General features: G+C 38.9%; 10 protein-coding genes and 1 non-coding gene across 11 annotated transcripts; 5 read left to right on the plus strand and 6 right to left on the minus strand.

Moving 5' to 3' along the window:
- Positions 1 to 115: 115 nt before the first annotated feature.
- On the minus strand, positions 116 to 241 carry SOMG_10077. Its single transcript, XR_008803610.1, has one exon. It is a non-coding gene; the product is annotated as a 5S ribosomal RNA (ribosomal RNA).
- Positions 242 to 540: 299 nt separating this feature from the next.
- On the minus strand, positions 541 to 1,190 carry btf3 (nascent polypeptide-associated complex beta subunit; the record flags this gene model as incomplete). Its single annotated transcript, XM_056182394.1, has 2 exons — positions 541 to 956; positions 1,145 to 1,190. 2 exons carry the CDS (start codon positions 1,188 to 1,190, stop codon positions 541 to 543), a joined length of 462 nt encoding a protein of 153 aa, XP_056037433.1.
- Positions 1,191 to 1,697: 507 nt separating this feature from the next.
- Positions 1,698 to 3,405, minus strand: wsp1 (WASp-like protein; the record flags this gene model as incomplete). Its single annotated transcript, XM_056182395.1, has 4 exons — positions 1,698 to 1,732; positions 1,800 to 1,932; positions 1,984 to 3,138; positions 3,190 to 3,405. 4 exons carry the CDS (start codon positions 3,403 to 3,405, stop codon positions 1,698 to 1,700), a joined length of 1,539 nt encoding a protein of 512 aa, XP_056037325.1.
- A 476-nt stretch (positions 3,406 to 3,881) lies between these two features.
- Positions 3,882 to 8,180, minus strand: SOMG_03607 (plasma membrane phospholipid-translocating ATPase complex, ATPase subunit; the record flags this gene model as incomplete). Its single annotated transcript, XM_056182396.1, has 4 exons — positions 3,882 to 4,503; positions 4,550 to 6,615; positions 6,656 to 7,606; positions 7,668 to 8,180. 4 exons carry the CDS (start codon positions 8,178 to 8,180, stop codon positions 3,882 to 3,884), a joined length of 4,152 nt encoding a protein of 1,383 aa, XP_056037365.1.
- Positions 8,181 to 8,575: 395 nt separating this feature from the next.
- On the plus strand, positions 8,576 to 8,965 carry SOMG_03608 (SPAC4F10.17-like, conserved protein; the record flags this gene model as incomplete). The annotated part of the gene is made up of 1 exon (XM_056182397.1): positions 8,576 to 8,965. One exon carries the CDS (start codon positions 8,576 to 8,578, stop codon positions 8,963 to 8,965), a length of 390 nt encoding a protein of 129 aa, XP_056038581.1.
- Positions 8,966 to 9,922: 957 nt separating this feature from the next.
- On the plus strand, positions 9,923 to 11,331 carry nup37 (nucleoporin, WD repeat Nup37; the record flags this gene model as incomplete). Its single annotated transcript, XM_056182398.1, has 3 exons — positions 9,923 to 9,948; positions 9,998 to 10,074; positions 10,217 to 11,331. 3 exons carry the CDS (start codon positions 9,923 to 9,925, stop codon positions 11,329 to 11,331), a joined length of 1,218 nt encoding a protein of 405 aa, XP_056037540.1.
- A 167-nt stretch (positions 11,332 to 11,498) lies between these two features.
- hit1 (zf-HIT family C/D snoRNP assembly protein Hit1) lies at positions 11,499 to 12,065 on the minus strand (the record flags this gene model as incomplete). The annotated part of the gene is made up of 2 exons (XM_056182399.1): positions 11,499 to 11,913; positions 11,992 to 12,065. 2 exons carry the CDS (start codon positions 12,063 to 12,065, stop codon positions 11,499 to 11,501), a joined length of 489 nt encoding a protein of 162 aa, XP_056038372.1.
- A 725-nt stretch (positions 12,066 to 12,790) lies between these two features.
- On the plus strand, positions 12,791 to 13,467 carry grx1 (glutaredoxin Grx1; the record flags this gene model as incomplete). Its single annotated transcript, XM_056182400.1, has 5 exons — positions 12,791 to 12,808; positions 12,871 to 12,923; positions 13,088 to 13,164; positions 13,221 to 13,241; positions 13,334 to 13,467. The coding sequence occupies 5 exons, from the start codon at positions 12,791 to 12,793 to the stop codon at positions 13,465 to 13,467; spliced, it is 303 nt and encodes a 100-aa protein (XP_056038368.1).
- Positions 13,468 to 13,921: 454 nt separating this feature from the next.
- SOMG_03612 (TPR repeat protein, TTC27-like protein) lies at positions 13,922 to 16,366 on the plus strand (the record flags this gene model as incomplete). The annotated part of the gene is made up of 1 exon (XM_056182401.1): positions 13,922 to 16,366. One exon carries the CDS (start codon positions 13,922 to 13,924, stop codon positions 16,364 to 16,366), a length of 2,445 nt encoding a protein of 814 aa, XP_056038380.1.
- A 210-nt stretch (positions 16,367 to 16,576) lies between these two features.
- cmc4 (mitochondrial intermembrane space protein) lies at positions 16,577 to 16,792 on the plus strand (the record flags this gene model as incomplete). The annotated part of the gene is made up of 1 exon (XM_056182402.1): positions 16,577 to 16,792. One exon carries the CDS (start codon positions 16,577 to 16,579, stop codon positions 16,790 to 16,792), a length of 216 nt encoding a protein of 71 aa, XP_056038660.1.
- Positions 16,793 to 17,008: 216 nt separating this feature from the next.
- Positions 17,009 to 18,619, minus strand: gas1 (cell wall 1,3-beta-glucanosyltransferase Gas1; the record flags this gene model as incomplete). Its single annotated transcript, XM_056182403.1, has 1 exon — positions 17,009 to 18,619. One exon carries the CDS (start codon positions 18,617 to 18,619, stop codon positions 17,009 to 17,011), a length of 1,611 nt encoding a protein of 536 aa, XP_056037713.1.
- Between the last annotated feature and the right edge of the window lie 3,006 nt (positions 18,620 to 21,625).

Below are 21,625 nucleotides of genomic sequence, written 5' to 3' on the forward strand. Positions count from 1 at the left end.
ACTTTGGCTTATTGAATTATTGAATCAAGGATGACCATTGCTTTATCTGCAATCACAAGTATCGCTAAGTCAAAGGACCATGCTGATCAAACAAAAGAACAAGAATTGCAAAAAGCCTACAGCATCCCGGATTCCCGTGTTGTCTCCAACCATAGTACGAAACGAACGAGACCCTCAGACGTTTTCACTTAACTGCAGTGATCGGACGGGAACTGGTGTTTTCGCCTAGGTGTGGCCGTAGACATTTCACAATTGAGAAAGTTACAGATAAACCCAAATTTTCGGAACTGGGACATCGAAATTATACAAATAGCAAGCTCTGGATAGTTCATCTACACTATTCCCTTAGGAGCTATAGGTCAGCTCAAAGACCCTTTTGCTACTTATGTTTCCAATGCCCTATTACAATACCATCGGACCGGACTTTACAAACATTTTGTAAGGATTACGGCAATCAACATTTTCTTTACTGTGCTACCAACACTTTTCATACACAACGTACATATAACACAATCAACATGAATTATTTTCGTTGGTTATTTAGTCTTGTTCGTCAAATTTTTCAACAAGGTCGGGAATGTCAGCGTTGTCGCCAGATTCACCGGCAGTACCCTTTTCGTTGCCGTCGCTAACCTTGAGTTGCTCTGCCATTTGGCGAAGAGCAGTAAGAGACTCGGGACCGAGGTTGTTCAAGATACCAGGGAGAATGTCGGTCAAAGACTTCTCTTCGGGTCTACCATAAACAGCGACAGTTTCGTTGGGAAGAGAAGCTTGAACGGCAGGAGAACGGAAGTTGATGACACCACCATCTTCCTTGAACATATTGACTTCTTGGATACCAGGGAGAGTTTGCATGTTCAATTTTTGCAAAGCACCTTGCACCTTCTTGTCGTCGCCAGCGCTGGCGGAAGACTTGGCAGGCTTTTTGGCCTTACGACGAGGGGTACCCTTACCACCTATTTGTAAATTGTTAATATCAAAGTCCTTGCTCTCCAAAACCTTATTGTTTCCTGCCATCAGCATTGCAAGGCAAACTCAGCACGACACTGTTTGCTTCAGTAATAAAGTAAACATGCAGTAATATTTATTTCGTGTTTGTTTGCATCCTTATGCCTCTAGGTGAGAACCTATCAAAATTACATACCAATACGAGCACCAGCTTGCAACTTAGCCAACTTGGAGGGATCCATTTTTATCTATTTGACCAAAATTTGAGTATTTGGTTGTGGAAGGACTTTACCACTATGCGCCAAATGTTGTGCTACCGAAATTTTGTGACTGCTCAAGGCCTGCTTCTGTCTTCCCTCTTACAAGACTTTTGTAAATCGAACATTTACGATTATTAGGTTCTTTAGCGATCTCGGTACGATTTGCTATCGTATAGAGATTGGATCGTACTGTGTATAAAGGATAATTCTAAGAGATGAACTGTACAAGAATCCGTAGAATTAGAATGAACTTGATAGACTTTTGAATTGAAAAATCATTATAACAAAAACAACATAGTATATATATATTTTATATAAAGAACGACTCACATTCTTACAATACCAAATGATGTACAAGCATGCCCAAGGAAAAGGAGACAGTGGGCAGAGCAAAACACAGTAGTTGGAAAAACAAATTTTCAGAATGAACAAAATCAAACTCACAAATTCTAACTTTGTCGTATTCGTAGGGTGTATTCGCTACTTTTCTTAATCCCATTCATCATCGTCTTGATCTTCTTCATCTGCAGAAATTTGTTAGTAAGAAACTCAACGAATCCAGAACACTGAAGCTTCACAATTTGGACATACCACTTTGGGACACCTTCGTTTTACGGTGATTCAATGCACTAGCAAGTGCATCCATTAAATTGTTACTAGAAGGAGTTTCCGGTGGAGGATTGGAGCCGCGTGTAGAACTAACGCTAGGAGAGGCAGTAGATTTCTAGACAAAAAGTTAGCAGTTATAATCTTTTGGTTGTCCCTAAAAACTTACTTTACTTTTCAACATATCAAGACCGCCGCTAGCACGGATACTCGCCATCAAGTCAGCTCTTTCAACTGGAGGTGAAGCTACTGAATCACCACTCATAGATAGTGCGGGAGGTACTGGTGGTGGTGGTGGTGGAGCAGGAGAAGATACTGCTGGCATGGGAGCCGGGGCCGGAGGAGGTGGTGGCGGTGGTGAAGCACCAGTCGGTAATGGAGGAGGCGATGTAACAGGCAATGTTGGAGAAGATTGCGTTTTGGTCGTAGGAGTGTGTTCAGGAGGAGCAAAAGTTGGAACAGAGCGGGCAGGTATCGGAGGAGCTTGGGAGGGAGAAGGAGGCGTGATCCGAGCTGTAGAAGTCCTTGGAGGAGGTGGTGGAGGTGGAGGAAGATGCATTGAAGTACCACCTGCGGACCCGGCACTTGATAATGGTGATTTGACCCTGTTTCTACGGGAAGGAGGTGGAGGAGGTGCTCTCTTCTTGTTTGCAGCGAGTACAGATGAATTGGATTTAGGAGGAGGTGGTGGAGGAATAGATGACTTCTTCGCTGTCGATGCTGGCGGCGGGGGTGGAGGGGGAGGTAAATGAGAAGAAGTAGATTCTGTCCCATTAGGAACGTGATTGGGTACAGAAGGAGTTGAGAAAGGCGATTCGTTATGACTAGGTAAAGAAGGGGGGAGAGAAGGAGGAATGGCAGGTGCAGAAGGTGAAGCTGACGAGTGGGAAGGTTCAGGAACATTACTATGCAGATAAGAATTGACAAAATCGGCATTTTGCATAATTTGGTCTTTCGAAATGCCCATCTGTACAAGAGAATCAATAAGGCTGGGGTCAAGGTCTAAATTTGGCGAATTGCCTTTTACAGGACCTGTTTCTTTTGTAGGGTACGAAGGTGCGGTGTAAGAATTTGAGGTTTGTCTAGTTCCAGAGAAGCGTTTGGATCCCTTGCGCGTGAGAAACGAGAGAACGGAATTTTCTATGGATTCCGGATGGCAACCTTTTTCAATCACTTTGCGATAAAACTTGGATCCTTCGCTTTCGTCAGAGAAACTGAGCGCTGCAAAACATTGATCAATTTCAAAAGAATAGAAGAATGTGCGATCTTGGAAATATTCAAAGTTTTCATACAATTCTTGATCCCACAGAACACCCCCATTTCCCTAAATTCACTGTTATTTATTTACTCAAAAAAGCACTCTTCAACAACTTACCACTATGTCAACAAGCTTTAACCAACAACACTTCAGCGTTGTATCATAGCATAAGACAGCTGCTCCGCAAAGTCCTGTATACGACCATCGGTTTGGGTCGGGATATGCGACATATAACTTTGCAATGCCAGCCGCAAGGATCTTGTTCGTGCTTTTCGGGATATATTTTCGGATAGTGGATTTATCCTCTTGTGTTATTGAAGATATTTGAGGCATTGAAAGGTTCTATGTAAGCTGCAATGCTGAAATTATTATTTCTAGGGTATATGCAGTGTTTGGGTGGAATGCTACAAAACTCCTTTTCCTCTGCGTCGTACATGCATTCAAAGAACATGCCGTTTACCAATGTACGGTGGTTTTTCTTATTTCCTTTTAAGGTAGAAATAACTATCGCCTATTTTCGTATTAGAAATATAGTGCAACAGGCCGTATACAAAAGTCAACAAAACAAGAAAAATAAAAGAGAACGATAAGAAAAGAGAAGAAAAAATAAAATTATAAAAACTAGTTTGCACTATCCAATTCATGATGAAACAAATTAGAAACAGATGAAACGGCAAGTTTGATAAATCAAAGTATGCAGTTGATAATTGTATGGTTTTAGAAGAGAAAACAATAATCATTATTTCTATATAAAAGATTTTGACTATATACAAAAACCTCCAAGCAACATTTTGAAAGCTTCTACATTTTTAAGCTATCGTTTGTGGACGCTTCGTAGAAGCTACAGAATGCGAAGATGGTAGGGATAGTGAAAATCTGGAACGTCCGTAAGAAACATTTGGAGAATCATCTCTTACAGAAGTAGATAAAGAAGGCGGTGCTGTTGAAACTTCGACCGTAGAAGCCTGATCTTCCATGTGTAGACCTTCTTCTCTTTTAATTTTCCATTTCAGCATGTCAACCTCCCTAGGAAAAAATAACTTTTGTGCTAAAATAGTGGACAAACGAGGAAATAAAGATACCACAATTGTTAGTAAATTCACTACCCAGAACGCCAATGTTCTACCCACTCGAAAAGTTGATTTATGAAACGCATTCGAATCCAAGCTTTCCGAATAAACTCCAGTCCAAAACCAAAATACGATTAAACTGAACAACCATGTACCCACAGAAACAAGATCTAAGCTCTCTTGATTTATGAGGATATACGTGTTGATGACAAATATCGCTGGTGACGATATGAACAAGCCAATGTCTTCAATTGACTCGGTCTGATGGCCAGTAGGACTTACAAAATTGCCAGCATAAAAAACAAAAAGGGCCACACCGAAGCAGACCATTGATTGATAAATCCCATCCAAAACGGACAGCCTATAAATTGTTAGTATACTCCATATTTTTATCAAGAGCGACTTACCAAAATCTCCTTTTACTCCATTCTTGTCGCAAAATACCCGACTTGTATAAGTGAGGATACTTGAGAGACGCTTCAGCATCCACGTCTTTATCAAAGCAACCACTTACAATAACGGGAACAGAAGTGAAAAGCAAGTTGAATAACATCACGTAAGTATAATCGAAGATATAATTACCATCGAACTCATTGAAGAGTTGATACCAAAATAAAGTAAAAGTCCATATGACATTCTTATAAAAAAAGTTTGAAATCAACTGGGAAGTCCTTTTGTAATTCCAGCGCCCGTGTACCAAAAGTAAGCGAGATAAAAATCGAAATTGGCCCACAGCATAGTCTGAAGCCATTGCTGCTGCTTGACCCTCGAGACCAGCTATTCCTACTCCGATATCTGCTTGCTGAATCATCGACACATCGTTGGCACCATCACCAATAGCAAGTGTGGTGACATCTAGCGATCGTTTAACTAAAGATACGACAGCTGCTTTTTGTGAAGGGCTGACCCTACAGCATAAAACAGTCCTACAATTCTTGCACAACATCACAAATTGATAAGCAAACTCACTCTCAAGCACCATGCTCAAAACGCTTCCGTCTATAACAACGGCATACTTAGTTGAAGGAGGGTCATGATTCTGCATCATGATTTTGAACTCCTCTTCGCTTCCTTCCAACCCAAAGTGCGTAGATAAATTCTTCAGGATGTAATCCTTGATCTGTTCTGGTTCAGAAAAACTGGAATTTATATGGATAATTGACATGCCGCTTTCCAACAGGTTGCAAGAATACCCAATGTTAGTAGCGGTTTCGACTTTGTCACCAGTCAATACCCATAACTTAATTCCTGCTCTTGAAAGCAAATCTATCGTTTCAGGCACGCCGTCTTGAAGTTTGTCTTCAATTGCAGTTCCTCCCAGTAAAGATAATTCCTTTTCAACCAAATTTGAGACTTGATCGATTTTTTCATTTCGATCATGTAAGGCTAAACTAGCCTCATTAAATTTAACTTTCCACTCCAGGTATTCGTTCTTCTCCAATTTTCTTTCAGCAATACACAGCGTCCGAAATCCTTCTGCAGCAAAGAGGGAGAGATCCTGCGCTGTTTTCTCGATTAATTCGTTTGAATTATTTTCTGCCAACCTGTTTAGTATCACACTATCTGCTCCTTTGCAATATAGATATATTTGCTTATCTTTGTCCTGGATAATAATACTCATGCGTCTCCTTGCTGATGTGAATGGAATGATATCTAAAACTTGGAATCGCTCGCGCTTTCCAAGTATTTCAACAATATAACGCTTGTTTTTCGTACTTTTAAGTATAAACCCAAGATTGCAAGCAGCTTTTACTAATGCTTCTTCGTCTGGGGATTGAGAATTATATACCAAAGAGTCACCATGTCCGTCTGTAACAACAGAGTGACAGAGAGCCAATACGGTAAAAAACTTTCTGCAGTATGTTGACTGCTCAGTTGGCGACTGTAATTCCCTAACAAGCGTACTTGAGACAAAGGTAGAAGTCTCCGGGCTTCCGTATTTGCTCAACTTAATCATTTCATCTCTATCCTCTTCAATCTCATTTAGCCGTTGTTTGGCATTACTACGACCAACAGCTCTATCAAAACCGCGTGTGGCATCAGTATAAGCTTCTCCATACACTTTACCGTTTATAGTAGTCCGTTTAAAATACATAACGTTTTGAGTCAGGGTTCCAGTTTTGTCAGAAAAGACATACTCAATTTGGCCCAGATCATCTGAAATGTTCCAAGACTTCGGTGAGCAAGGATAATCAAGCTTTTCGTCGTACATTTCAATATCACTGTAAATAAAAAAGGATTGCATCGTACGAACTATGTCGATTGTGATGTATAACGAGATGGGCACCAAGTTTTGAAAAAGGATCAAGCAGGTGAAAATGCTTACAATACCCTGAACAGGTACCGAAGCGGTCGCTTTTGATAATTCATAAAACTCGTAAACCTTTGCAGAATTTTGGCGAGCTGAAAATACCATCCTTAAAAGACCAGAGATGATACACATCAGAAAAAGAAGTACAAAATTTAAAGCGATCTAGAAGATTAGTATAAATGAAGCTTTAATTTGCACGTACAGTCCAATTGAGTTCCCTTGTAATCCGGCTTCGTTTTGAAGGAGTAACACCTCGATTCATTTGAATCCGTGTTTCAGGGCCTGTATATAAAGCTAGGCCTATAATCCACTTCGAGTTTCGAAGGGTACAACCGCAAAGAGCTATATTGGACATGTTAAAAGGTTCTTGTTTTATAGCAGAAGTATTTTCTGTAGTTTGACTTATGTTATCGGGAACTTGAGCTTTTAAGACGCCAATCAAGTTATACAAGTCTGAATGTGGTTCTTCGGAATGAATCCAGAAAGACGCAGAGGAGCACTCTAGCTCGGATCGGCATTCTTTAGTGGAATGAAGAGAATACTTGTCCTTAAGATTTGTTTCCCCATCGAGATTTTTTGTCTCGACATAGCAAACACCTTCTTTGTTTTCCGTTGATAGTATCAAAAGGTCGGCAGGAATTGCTTCATTGGCACGAACACGAACGATATCACCCACTTGAATTTTCTTTCGATAGACGGGTTCAAAATGAGCTTCGGAAGATTGAGGAGGTCCTTTGGTGACTACGGAAAAATTTTGAAAGAGTGATGCGTTTCCCATGCCTAAAGCCTCGATGCCCTCTCGGGCGCTCATGAGAGAGAAATTAGACGAATAAGAATCGCGGCTGTTTCTTTCAGAATACAATACTGAAGGGGCATAAGGTGGAAACTGGGAAGCGTTTTTGAATGATTTTATATTGTAGCGAACAGTGTGCGAAACCAATTTTTTAATGCGTCTCCAAATCCCGATATGCTCCATTGAGCAATTAACATTTCTCCATCCAACTAGCTTAAACGTGATAGTATGGTTGAATTTTTTGTCGAGAATAGACCTTCTGTAGTCCTCGAAACCATCTTTGATGCCTGTACTCAAGAGAATTATAGATAACGGAATGAAGGGTAAAGCAGAATGTCTTGCAGCAAATGCAGGAATTAACTATATGTTGAAAATCAGTTAGTAAACAGAAAAAAAGAGAAACGTTCGGAAATTCACGTACCTGGAGGAGAATGAGAAATAGAAAAAAAACGTTTGCAACATTTCTGAACTGATTGTAAAGATTCTTTGGAACAAAATTCAAAGGAGTGTACATGCTTGTCCGTATTTTGTTGCTAGGAAACGTCTGCTTTGAAAGATTTACATGCTCATCAGGCGTATGATTCACGTAAATACGACGAGATGGCGCTTCATCTGGTAAATTAAGCTGTCCAGAGATCGAAGTCTCCTTGGTATTCGCACAGGATGCAAGGCGGGAATTCGGGGGGCGATCATTTGAGCCCGACCTTTTCCTATTTGAAAGATGAGAAACAGAAGTTGCAGATTCATCTTCAACTGGAAAAGCAGAATCATGAGAGCTTCCTTTAGAAGCTTCAACAAAATCTGATTTTTCTGAATATGATTCAGAAATAGCTTGGGAAGATGAAGGATTTGACTGGGAACCTGTTATAGGGAAATCTTGATCAACTAAACTACGTGAGCGATGAATAGTAGAGTTTCCCTTAGAGTCAGTCATTCACAATTCTGCTTTCACTCCTTGCGATCCCCTTGCGAAACAAGTGGCAGAGGTGAAAGACCTATCTTGTTTTCATATATGTAAACAAACAATGCAGGTTCAGCAAACTCAGTGCCACATTTGCGCTTCACCGCTGAGTACAAATAAAAACAAACAACCCACGTAAATATGACTTATAAAATTTCATCGGTAAATAAAATTAAATTGTTTTAGACCTCGTTCAACTGAAGTATATGACAAGTCGTGAATTCATGATGCAGCATTGATGTAATACGGATTCGTGAATATATAAGAGATGGTTATAAATGCATAAAACATTGAACCATTCTTTCATCAAGTAGCAGAAAAGAAACGCTAGCATCCCCCTTGTACAAACATCTATAACACCTACAAAAATGGCATTTCGAGCAACAAGATTCGCATGGTCTTGGACTGCAACGGCACCTAGAAATACAACGATCCGTCAATATATCAAGGAAACGTTAGAGCAAAGTCCTGAAAAGCTTGAAAAATTGAAAAAAATGTTGGGCAAGAAGGGTGAAGAAGTCTCGCAAGAAGCAGAAAAAGCAAGTGAAAAGCCCGCCGAAGAATTAAAGAAGGAAGCTGCAGAAAACGTTAAGGAGACAGCTCAGGATGTAAAAAACACAAACTATGAAGAAAAGGCCAAGAGCGCTACGAAAAAATTGAAAGAAGAGTTTGAAGAAAGAAGCTCAGATGTCTTAGGCGATGCTCGACGAGATGGAATGATAAAAGAAAAGGGCAAAAAGGGAATTAAAAAGGAATAAAAGGATATGATGTGAATCCTGTTCTAACGATTCTCTTGTTGATTATGAACGATACATGAAAAAAAATTGTTCTGCTTTGCATCAATTGAGTTGACATCAGCTATGAGACACAAAAAATAGTAGAGCAAATGTAATTGCTAAACTCTTCGGATCTGTAAGAAGAAAGATTTAGCCGGTTGGATGTGGCAGCGAAGGTTTTGCAGCTCATTTTTACGCTTGCTTCAGCGTTACACCTGGATTTCAACTCAAATGTCGTAGATCCACACTTTTAAGTTCATTTCCTTTAGTTGGCTTTGTGTATATCATCACATATTTACAAGACACAACACACAGCTTTCTGACTTTTCCCACCTAACTGTTTATTAACGATAGTCACCGTACCTTGTGACTGCGATTTTCAATAGAATTACTATATAAGAGTTAATTTTACTTGGTAAAAACCACATTCGTATATCCACACTATTCACAAGCCAGTCTCACTGCTCTATGTAACTGGCTTGGGGAACGTGCTGGAAAGAAAAAAAACCGCTGTGGTACTTCATACGGGACGGAAAAGCTTTCCTTTCGGTCCGTAATAAATCGGTGGGATAATATCTTAGATAATTTCTCTTAGTTTAGCTGATTAAATGGATGATTGTTTTATAAAACATATTTGACTTGTAGTTTTTCGATGTATTGGGATGTGTGCGCGTATATTTACAGAGAGTTGTGCAGAATTAACAATGAGTGGTTAAACTTATGATTAATTATTGTAAGAAGAGAAGTAGGAAATTACAAAATACATGATAAGAGTAATTTAGTTCAGCGTTCGGATTTCTGTCTTTGTAATTCTTGGTTCATTATTCTTCGCACTTCCTTTTTTATTATTTTGGAGTTCGAAATTATCAAAGTCCATTTGAAAACTTTGAGAGCGCTTTCCTTTCCCAACGTTTGTCCTTGTTGTCTTTCGTTTATAGAATGGCCTCTTCATCAAACTCTTTAGAGTATGTCAACATTTCTATGGATTCATGTGTATTGACATCTTCTTTTTAGGTTGACTTTGGAAAACCGTCCATCTACTGCAACTTGGTGTCCTGCTTCTTCCAGTTGTTCCAACCTGCTAGCTATAGGTGAGTACTTGGATAGAATAGCTAAAGTTTTGGTTTAGAATATTGTATTCTAGTTGCTTTTTTTTTTATTGCTTATCGATTAATTCTCGCTTCATAGCGTTTCTATTTTGTTTCCCTTATAACGAGACTAACATTTTTCAAGGACATGATACTGGTATAACGGTTTATAAGGCCACGGAATTAGCAAATGGGGATCTCTCGACGAAAGATCTGGTCAAACTTTATACTATACATATAGGCTTGCCTGTTCTTCAATTGGCATTTTCCGGCAATTGCATATGTTCAGAAAATGAATTAGAAGTAAAGCCGCACCAGGATACTAAGATGGAAGAGCTATCGGAAAACAGTAAACCAAACGAGTACACTTTATGTTTTGCATGTGCATGCCAGGATAACACAGTTCGCTTGATAGTTGCTCGTAATGACTCGATAATAACACAACATGTTTTGGGAGGAAAATCTGGGCATCACAGCTTCGTAAATGCCATTGACATCGTCGATGTATATTCTGCAGACAATAAACTTGCAGAGCAAGTGATTGCATCGGTTGGTGATGACAACACTTTAATTATCTGGAGACTTACAGACAATGGCCCTGTTCTGGCCGGATACCCTCTTTCTTCTCCTGGTACTAGCGTTGAATTTCACCCGGTGAATCCTAATCATTTGCTCGTTGGTGAAAAATCTGGAAATATACGAGTTTTTGATTGGACGAACCCTCCTAATAACACTGACGGAACAATGGACCAAGATGTTTCAGATCACCTCACATCAACTACACCATGGCTATATACTTTAAATGTCTCACTAGTTGTCCATAGCTATAGAAATGCTACACTAGCGTCAACTTTAGCAAACGCCCATTGGGTCGGTTCCGGTGGCACGAGTATCTTAGTTGTATGTAAAAGTGGTGCTTGGCTACGCTGGGATTTGTTTGCCAAAGCACAAGGAAATTATGACATGGAAGAGGATGAAGGATATCCCCAACCCCGAACACTTCTACCTGATCACCAAGGTGCTTCTCTGTTTCCAACAATTTGCGGAGCTTGTCCTCATCCACGATACCTGGACTACTTTTTGACTGCCAGTTCTCAATGCCCAGGAACGATTCAGCTAATTAACGTTGCAGAGAAAGGCTCAAATTCGAATCCTTTACAGTTAGATGGCTTAATCGTGGATATGGATTGGCATAAAAGTGGTAAGTATGTCGCCGTGATTACAGACTCCTCTCTATATATTACAAAAGTAATGGGTTAAAGATAGATGAATAAAGAAAAAGTTATTACGAACGAATTTTAGAAATTCATAATATACTATTATACAATTCCATCTTGTTTTCCCTTGTAAATGTACAATCTATCAATTTTCATGCCCGTAAAGACTAGCCAAACAGCCCCTTTTTTTGCATAACTTTCAAGGGAATACTAGCCAAGATTTTCTTCCTGATGGTAGTATTTGTCGAGAATATAAGAAGCAAGTTGTTCAAAGTCTGGATTATGAAGTCGGTTTTGTTGGATAGCGTCCAATGTCCGTAAAGGGACAGGACCTGTTTCTGTTTTGTGAAGTTCAACAAGTCTCTTCATCGAGGCCATTATTTCTGGATTCGATTGAAGCATTTCATGTACGTTGGGATCGTCTACAGCTTGGCTGATTTGGGATTTGGTTGGAAGAGCTTCTTCCGCGATGGTGGGATACTTGCCATTCACAAATAGAACATTAGGAGATGGCTTTGGAGGAACAATGCCTTGTTGTTTCTTTTCCTCTTCAAGGGTATCGCGATTGTTGTTGGAAGTAGCTGAACATTGTTGCTGATGTTGCTTATAGCAAGCAAGTGAACAACTGATGAAGGCTTGTTAGTGATCTGAACCCAAAAGTAAAAAGGGAAAGAATCGCACCATGTCGATCTACGTTACTTACTAAGGAGCAGAGCATTTTGGGCATTTGTACTTTGCAGAACCTTCCACGCAAACGACACAACCTTGCTTATTCATTGTAAGCTTTTTCTTTTTTTTGAATTAGATAATCAAAGAAAGAAGGGAAAATGATAATGGAATTGCCTTTTTTACGAGAAAATGTTGTACCGGGAGATAATCCAAATACTGTTTGATCCCTTCAAAGACGGAAAAAGCTGAAACGATATTGAAATAAATAGGAAGATGACAATAATAGGAGGTGAAAATTGCAGGAAGCCTAGTAGGTATGTTTTTCAAAGATTCAGTAAGAAATATAATACCACATTGTACCCTATAAGATAATGATATTATACATATAGATTGTCTTTTATATGCACAAGAAAACAAAAGCAGGCTTCCTTGAGCGTGGAAGACGACAGTATTCTACAACCTCTATTTTTTTCTTTCATATTTAGTGCTTTGGTTCATAAATTGTGCAAATAGGCGCATCATCCAAGTTGGTAGTTAGCAATATTTACAAAAATCTGTACAAATGAAATCATCTTGGACTATTTCCTATTAACGGAAACTCATATTTTCCTTCTTATTCAACGCCTCTATAAGATGAAAGCTCCCTTACTGAAGAATGAAATTCATGTGCACTCATTTTTTTTTTTTTTTTTTTTTTTTATAAATCTATGTAAACAAACAAACCTTTGGATGTCTCGAGTTTTCTCTCAAGTAACATTTCATGACGTAAGCAGCACAATATATATTTAATAGAAGCCAGCTTGCATTTCCCGTCACCACATATCTTGTATAAAATGTCTGTTGAACAATTTGTATGTTTGTAATCAATAAGTTTTATAGGTTTTTCTGGCTCATGTACTCACACCTTCTATAGGTTGATACTACCATCGCTAACAACGACGTCGTCGTCTTTGCCAAGACCTACTGGTAAGTATCTAATATTTTTGGTTTCTTTCAAACTGGGTTTCGCTTTCTACTTTTGTTTTTTCTCTTTTCTCATAACGAGATTATCCAGCGTGAAACGGTTCCCATCTTGCGGAAAAGCGACACATCGCGATTTTCAAAGGCTAGTTACTCACACGCTTCTATAGTCCTTACTGCCATGCCACCGAAAAGGTGATCGCTGATGAGAAGATCAAGGCTAAAGTTATTCAATTAGATATTTTGGGTACGGTTAACAATTTGCAGCGATTGTTTAGAGACTTTTACTAACGTTTGCTTTAGATAATGGCGATGAGATTCAAGGTATGAAGAATTTCTTTGATGAATCGAGTTCTACTCGAGTTTCACCAATCACCACTGTGTAAAACGCCAGTTACTAACAAACGATTCTATAGCGTACCTTTTGAAGAAGACTGGCCAACGTACTGTTCCCAGCGTCTTTGTCCACCAAAAGCACATTGGTGGTAACTCTGATTTTCAAACCTTGTACAAGAAGGGCGGTCTTTCTGACCTTTCTGGAACCGCTTAAATGAGATGTATCTAACGAAATAAATACTTTGTTTTCTTCTGAGCTGTGTCGTATAGATTATCTAAATATAATTACATTGAGCTGTATATTCTCAAGTAATATAGAAGCGATATTGCATCGACAAGAGGTTTTCATCCCGATAATAAGATTGCAAGAGTAGTAAGTTGTAAACTAGCCTGAATATTTATTCCATTCAATTATTTTATTTGAAACGAAAAGAATCCCTTTACTGAATGTAAGAGGAAAATACCGTATATTTTTTTGCTTACTAAATACTTTGAGCAGAATTGCCCACATTCTTAGCCTTTCCATAAATTATTATCAAAGGACGAGTAGGTTCTTGGAAAGCATAACACTTTTCTTTAAAATAATTTTTTAGATTTTACCGGTATTTTTTGGGGTTTGGTTTTCGGTTTTGAAACGGATTTCGCATAAAAAAAATTTGATCTTCACAATGGCACCTATCGCCGATAAAGCAGTTTTATTTGGGTCCCATTTGCAATCTCTTGATAGTTTCAACGATGTTTTAGAGGACACACTCAATATTCCCAAATTTTTGTGCCAGTACTGGAATTCAGATGCATTTAGCAAAGATATTTCGAAAGAAGAGTTTGGTGACACAGCCGTACAACTCTTGGAATATTTTATTCAAACAAATTACACTGGCCCTTTCCTTCCTATTGATCCAGTTCAGTGGCTTCCTGCAACTCTCCGTAACCACGAGAAACTCCATGCATCTGTCTTGGAAGCTTTAACTGAAGAAGGGGAACGTCCTTATCATCTGACACCCAAACTTTTATTCATATTGCTTGCACAAACTTTGTTTGAATTTGCTCAAAGTTCCAACCCTATTCATATCTGGCACCGTATTCGTTTGGACTTTATTCACCAACAGCTACTCAGAAGTCATGTTTCAGTTCTCTTTAATCGAATCACGGAATATGTGCAATTATTGAATGACTATATTCAAACACAAGACCAAGATACACAAGGTCGTTTTGCAATGGAGCTTGGATTGATTCAATCCTATTACGATCGGGATACTGCTGCGTTGCAATTATTGAAAGATTCTGGCAATATTATGGGCTTCAATTTTGAACTTACCGGTGCCCCGGGCAGAAGAACTAAATTTCAAACATTTGACACCTCGCAATTAGTTGTTTTGGCAAAATCTCGCGATCGTACTTCAGGAACAAAGCCTTCTGAACAATCCAAGTCACAACCTAAAACATTTAATTTGGATGATGACACCTTGTTGGAGAGAGTAAGTTTTAAGGAGGATTCAATGAGTTTGGCGGCTCAAGAGAACGTGAACCCTTTACTGGCAACGGAAGACCCAAATCATCCGTCGCAATTGCATCCTTTAGATGCTTCTCTTTTACTAGCTTTTTGCCACATTATTAAGAACAACAATCCCGATGATGGTTTAACACGCGAGGAAATGTCTCCGTACGCTGAGCGAGTGTTAGTCCACCCAATTAACTGGTCAGTTTATACCATGGGCCTCTTAGTCCGTGCTCGACTTGAAGGATTTAAAAGTAGAACTGTTGAAAGAAGTGTTTTACAGATGCAAGCTTTGTTTGATCAGCTTAATGATCAACTTAGCTCTGGCGCTTCTGCTGATGGTGCAGACCAACAAAACACTACTGGATCATTTTTACCAAAACCAAAAGAAGAAGGTGAAAATGCTTCTTTGCAAGAACGTTTAGCTTATTTCTATAGTCTACGTATGCCTTCTCGTTGGCAATTGGAAGCTGAACTTGCTGAACGCTTTGTTTCTGTGGGTGCTACTAGGTCTGCATTGGAAATTTTTGAACGCTTACAGATGTGGGACCGTGTTGTCGTTTGTCAATGCTCACTTGATCGTAGAGATTTAGCTGTACAAGTTATCGAGAGACAGTTAAGTATTGACCCGAAAGAACATTTATTGCGTACTATGCTCGGAGATATTCAAAATGAACCTAAGCATTATATAGAAGCCTGGGAACTTTCCGGCGAACACTACGCTCCTGCTCAGCGGTCGTTGGGACGCTATTATTTTAAACAAGGTGAGATGATGAAAGCTATGAATGCTTTCTACAAATCTCTTCGTATCAATCCTTTGTCGCATCCTACTTGGTTTACCTATGGATGTGCTGCTTTAGGTGTGAAGAATTATGATGCTGCAATGGAAGCTTTTACACGTTGTCTATCAATTAGTCCAGAAGATGGAGAAAGCTGGAATAATTTAGCAAGCGCAATGTTGAAGGCAAACAGCCATTCCAAGAAAGAAGCCTGGCATACTATACAACAGGGTCTGAAGTACATGTATGACAGCTGGCGCGTTTGGGAAAATTATATGTTAATTTCTGTCGATGTGAATCAGTGGACAGAAGTTATCCGCGCCCTTCGCCGAATTATAGAAATTAAAAGTAAAGCTGCAGGTGAGAAAGCTGTTGATGTTGAGTGCTTGGATCTAGTTGTTAGTCATGTGATGCAAACTTGTGATGATGATTCAGCCGGTATCGCGAAGATGTTGAACGAATTAATTAGAATCATTATTCCTCTAATTACGAATGACACTCGACTTTGGAAGACTATAGCTCGTTATAGCCTTTGGAAGAGAAAGTATGCAGAGTCCTTGGATGCTACTATCAAGTCTTATAGAATTTTGATATCCAGTCCAAATATCACAACGGATGAAGCTACTTGGAACAAAACGGTAGAAGATGCATTAGAGCTGGTAGAGGCATATGAGAATCTCGGCGAAAAACCTGGAAGAATGGGTGGTGTAGTCGCAAAGGATTGGAAATTTAAATCTCGAAGCGTTTTACGTTCTTTACTGGGCACAGGCAAAGATTCATGGTCTGAAACAGAATCGTATCAGAAGATCGTAGACACTCTCAAAGAACTTAGGTAAAATATATTTAAGTATAATAATAGCCAACCTTTTTGATTTTATTCATAAGCTGTAAGCAACAGCAATAATTTTATCATTAACCTCAAAGCGTTAAAAAAATTCCTGCTAGCAAAGTGACGGTGTTTTAAAGTACTTCATAATTACGCTTTCATAAAGCAGTACTTTTCTATCCGGACGATATCGACCACACAAGTACACCTTCCATCAATCATGGATGCATCTTGTCAAAAGGAAGCCTGCAATTTACAAAATTGCATACAAAGAAATCAGTATAATCAAAGCAAGTGTGAAGAATACATCAACTCTTTATTGAAATGCTGCAACTTGTGGTATTCACAAAATGGAAGTGAAAGTAAAGAATCACCTAACTCTTGCCCTCAATACTCCATACTGTTACGCCAGATGAAGGATCGACAGCTTCTATGAGATTTGTTTAACAATGACTATCTATACTGCTACAACTAATAATAATTGCCAAACTCAAAGTTACTAAATTTCGTTTATTGAAAGTATCTAAAAGAAAATAGAAATAATAAGATATAATAAAATTATAGAGGGAACATATATACCATTGAAACAAACACAGAATGTAAAAAATGTATCAAAACAAAATGAAAAAATGCAAAGGAATAGCAATTACATTTAAATTAACAAGACAGCAACGCCACCGGTAACCATAGAGACCAAGGCAATAAAGGCCTTGGAGTTAAAAGAAGAGCTGGCGGCACTCTTTTCGTTACCAGATTTAGTGTCATTACCAGAGCCACCGCTACCACCGGAGGTACTAGACATGTTATCGGTACCATTACCCTTGGAAACAGCATTAGCGTTGGGAGTAACCGAGATAGCATTAGTACCAGAAGAACCAGCAGCAGAAAGGTAGGACTTGCAAGAACCAGTAGCAGAAGTGGCAGAAGTAGAAGAGGCAGAGCCCTTGAAGTCACAACCACCCTTTTGTTGATAGTAAGCATCCAAAACATAGTTCAACTTTTGCTTAGAATCGCAGTAGCTGAAAGAACCGTACTTACCGGGAGAAGTACCGTTAGCGTTGATAGCATCGCAATCAATAAGATTGCAGACGTAACCGAAAAGATCTCCATAATCAGAAGAGTCAACGCCATCAGCTACAATACACTGTCTAGTACTGTCCATGCATTCACAAACATCCTCAGAGGGAGTGGGGGGCAGGTTAGTAGCAGCCTTCCAAACACTTTGGGTAGCAGAACAAGATAAACCAGAGGAAGTGAGAGACATGGAAGAAGATTGAGTTGAAGAAGGTTGGACAGAGGCATACATAGAAGAAAGGTGAGGGAAGTCAGTAAGAGTACTGACGGAGTCACCACTAGTAGTAACGACACCATAGTGGTTGTCGGCTTCAAAGTATTCGTAAGCGATACCACCAGACCAAACATCAGTCATGTCATCGCTGAACAAAGCCTTGACTTCGGTAAATTTACGAGGACGAACATCGATGCAACCAAATTCACTGAAGAAGACGGGAACTGTGTAGTTTTTGAATTCTTCAGTTCTTACATCGTAACCAGATTTTTGCATGCTGCTATCACCACACCACTCGTAGATGTTGATACCGTAGAAATCAACAATATCTTCCTTCTCACCGCAGTCAAAGTACTCAGACATAGCGACACGAGTTTTTTCTTCATCATTGGTAGAGTAACCGACGGGAATTTGACGGTGACCAGCGTTGACGATGTATTGCTTAACATCACGGACAGCGGCCTTGACGAAAGCAGCGGCATTGGTGTTGCTTGCATTTTGAACAACTTCGTTACCACCAACGAAACCAAGGACATTGTTGTAAGGAGCCAAAGAGTCGACTACGTCAGTGTAGTGCTTGAACAAGTCAACGGTCCAAGAAGGATCGGCACCGTTGATAGAAACGTCGGGACTAGACAAATCGGAAAGAACGTAAATTCCGTTGTCATCGAAAGTTTTCATGCAATCATCATGATTGGCAGAAGAGTTGACACTGTAAACACGGATGGTGTTGACAGAGAGCTCCTTCAAGTACTTGACATCACGCTCACAAGTACTCTTATCAGTGAGGGGGTCAACGTATTTGACATCTCCACTGTGGTCGGGTTGGTAAGCAATACCCTTAATGAAGAAACGGGTACCGTTTTGGTACCAGAAGTAACGGCCGTCGACGTGGACGGGAGATACGGTAGCTTCAGCAAAGCTAGCCAAGCTGGCAAGACCAGCGGCAGCCAAAGACAAAAGAGAAAGCTTCATTACGAAAAAGAATGAACGGTTCTAAAATGAACGTTTGGTATAGATAGAAATGCAAGGAATGAAAGACAAAAGAATAGAAAAGAAAGAAGAATGGAAATATAAATTTCCTAAATGCAAAAGCACCCTTTTTTCAAAAGAAAGAAAGTGGGTATTCGATGCTTTTTTTTTCTAGAAATATATTCGTAGGGTAGAACGCGATCGACGCGTTGACTATATATATAAAATTTCCAGACGAGAAATTTTAAAAGCTCTACCCGTCTCCGAGTGATCTGACATATATATAATATCCGTTGGGGGGAGGAGTCGTTGTTACGGTAACCAAATAGCAATGCACTTGTTACCTTTGGTGTAATGGGATGGAAACAAAAAGAAATCATTCCAGAGAGAAAAAGAGAAAATTCAAAAAGAAAGAGTCAAAAAACCCAATTACGAGATGATTGTTTGGATCATAAAACTACAAAAAAAATAAAAAAATAACAAAAAAAAGAATTCTGAAACCCCTCCAAAGAAAACCATGGTTCTTTGACTCTGTGTGCTGTTGTTTGTTTACTTGAAGGGAACGGCTGTGTTGGTTGCTATAGCAATAGAATAGAGGCTCAGTACATCACCGTCGTCGCCATGAGACACATTCGTAGCCATGGTGGCAGTAATGGTAGCAGCCTAGATGGAAATAGCCACCGGATCTTGTGTTGCTTTGACCGTGCAAGGGAAAGAGGAGGAAGAGGGACTGAATCAGACGTTGTCATAGATATACAAGACCAGCAGTAGCGTTAGCGACAGCAGTCGCATCAGTGCTAGGAAAGGTAGTAACACTAGTAGTAGTAGAAGTAGTAGTAGTAGTAGTAGTAATACTAAAAAGTCATTCTTAAGAGGCTAGCCATAGGTGAATAGCCAAGGGATGCCAAGATGTGGAGATTGAAGTAAATTTGCCTGGTAAGAAGAAAATCATTAGAAAAGAGAAAAGAAGTCATTCGTTTGTAATTCCATCTTGCAAAATCAAGCATAGTTGTAGGATAGAATAGAATAGAATAGAATAGAATAAAATGAATGTCCATCCTGCTAGTAGGATGCTAGTATTGATAAAGTAACGCAATGTTAGGTTGCTTTTTATCCTCTACACACAATGTTTCGTAGCAACATTTCACAAATGGAAGTCTTCAGCAATAGTGTTTCAAATCTACTAGAATGTTGAGATTGTTATCCAATCCATTCCAAAGGCACATTTTATTATTTATTTGTTATTAAATAATTATTATTTTACTTTTATTTATTTTTATTTTACTTTTATTTAATTTTATTTAATTTAATTTTTGTTTTTGTTTTTGTTTTTCTTTCTCTTTCAAAACCAGCTCCTTCGGGAAACCATCCTTCGGAACCATCTCCTTTAAAGGCTTTCCTTCCAACGACAAAGACCTACTTACTACGCTTATCTGTCTCCTTTTTTACAATCAACAAAACGACAAAGAACCTGTAAAATCCCTTTCATGGCAGAAAGCAGAAAAAAAAAAAAGTAGATGAATGAGAAGATGCGAAGAACCCGTTGGTGAAAGAGACAGCCAGTCTTAAACAAAGACTATGTAGAACCTTACTTACTGGGCTACAATTTACTATCATGGACTGATGATAACTAGAGTGAATTCGAGTGGACTAGGGCATCCAGGTTGTTAACCTAATCTTGTCTTCTTTTACGAGTCGTTCTACTTCGTTGGAATTTACTACGTAACTTGCAAGTTGCAAGCCATAAGTCGCAAACCAGCACTAAAGATGTGTTGTTTTTCGCGGTTGGTTTTGATAATTTATTTACTTATTTATTTGTTTTTTTTGTTTTTTTTTTTACTTTTTCAACTGTTTGCTCTTTTTTTATTTCCATCAACAATAGCTCGTGTCGCAGTCGAAATGACTAACAATGCTGCGACTCTTCTCGAAAGCGACTTCTTTAACGAGACCCTTATGCAACTTTTTCCTCTCGGGCCCACGAATTAACGAACAGGGTCCCGTTTTCTCCAACCCCTCTCCCCTCACACTCTAAGCCCTCTGAGATCACCTTTGGAAATATATAAATAATACATAAACCATACTCATTGAAAAGTCAAATTATTCTTTTATTTTTTCTCTATTGATTGATGTATTTAGTATAGCAGTTCCTCGGCTACTTGTGGATTTTCGGAGACATCGTAGTTTGGCTATTTATATTTTATAACGATTCTTTAGTTTACCAAGAGCGAAACACCTTTGCACTTGTTACAACCAAAATACAGTAAGGAAACGCTCGCCTGAGTACTTCGGAAGATATTTCACGTTTGGATTTGTAAAATATTACTACTAAAACAAAAATCCATACCAATTATCTAAGCCTACCCAGAGTGAACGGCGGCGTTTGTCTTTTTTTGTGTGTGTGTGTGTGTTTTTTTCTTTCTAGTTTACAAAGAAACAGAAACACTGACCCAAAAGCTTTGCTTGCTTTCTTTTTTCTATAAAGTTGATAGATTTCATCATATATATTCTCTAACTCTATCACTCTCTTTCCCTCCCTTTATCCCACTTGTCGATCTCTTTTCCTTGACTGACTCGACCGACAGACTAATTGTATTGCTGTTTGCTTGTTTGTTTTGTCCGTCTTCCTTTTTTCAAAAGTTTCGGCTTTTCATTTAACTTACGAAAACAAAAGAAAGAGATTGAAACAGTAAAAAAGGACGTGCGATTCTCTTTTTTCCATTGCGTTGTGTTGTTTGGTCTGTTCGTCTATTTTAATTTCTTTTTTTTTCTCTCTTTTATATAATCGGCTTTTTTTTCATTGCTACACTCTTTTTGCGAAGGTTTCTCATTCTTTAATTCCCCATCATTCCTTTCGTTTCTTGCATTTCTGAAAACAAAAACTTTTTGTTTTTTTTTTTCGTTTTCAGTTGTGCCCCATAGTTTACTTGACTTTATTTTTTGCATTTTCTTTGCTTCCAACACATTGGTTTTTCAATCATTGAGGCTTTGTTGATTTTTGCTTTTCGTTGT

The sequence above is a fragment of the Schizosaccharomyces osmophilus genome, chromosome 2, assembly GCF_027921745.1.
Source record: "Schizosaccharomyces osmophilus chromosome 2, complete sequence".
Classification (NCBI taxonomy): Eukaryota; Fungi; Ascomycota; class Schizosaccharomycetes; order Schizosaccharomycetales; family Schizosaccharomycetaceae; genus Schizosaccharomyces; species Schizosaccharomyces osmophilus.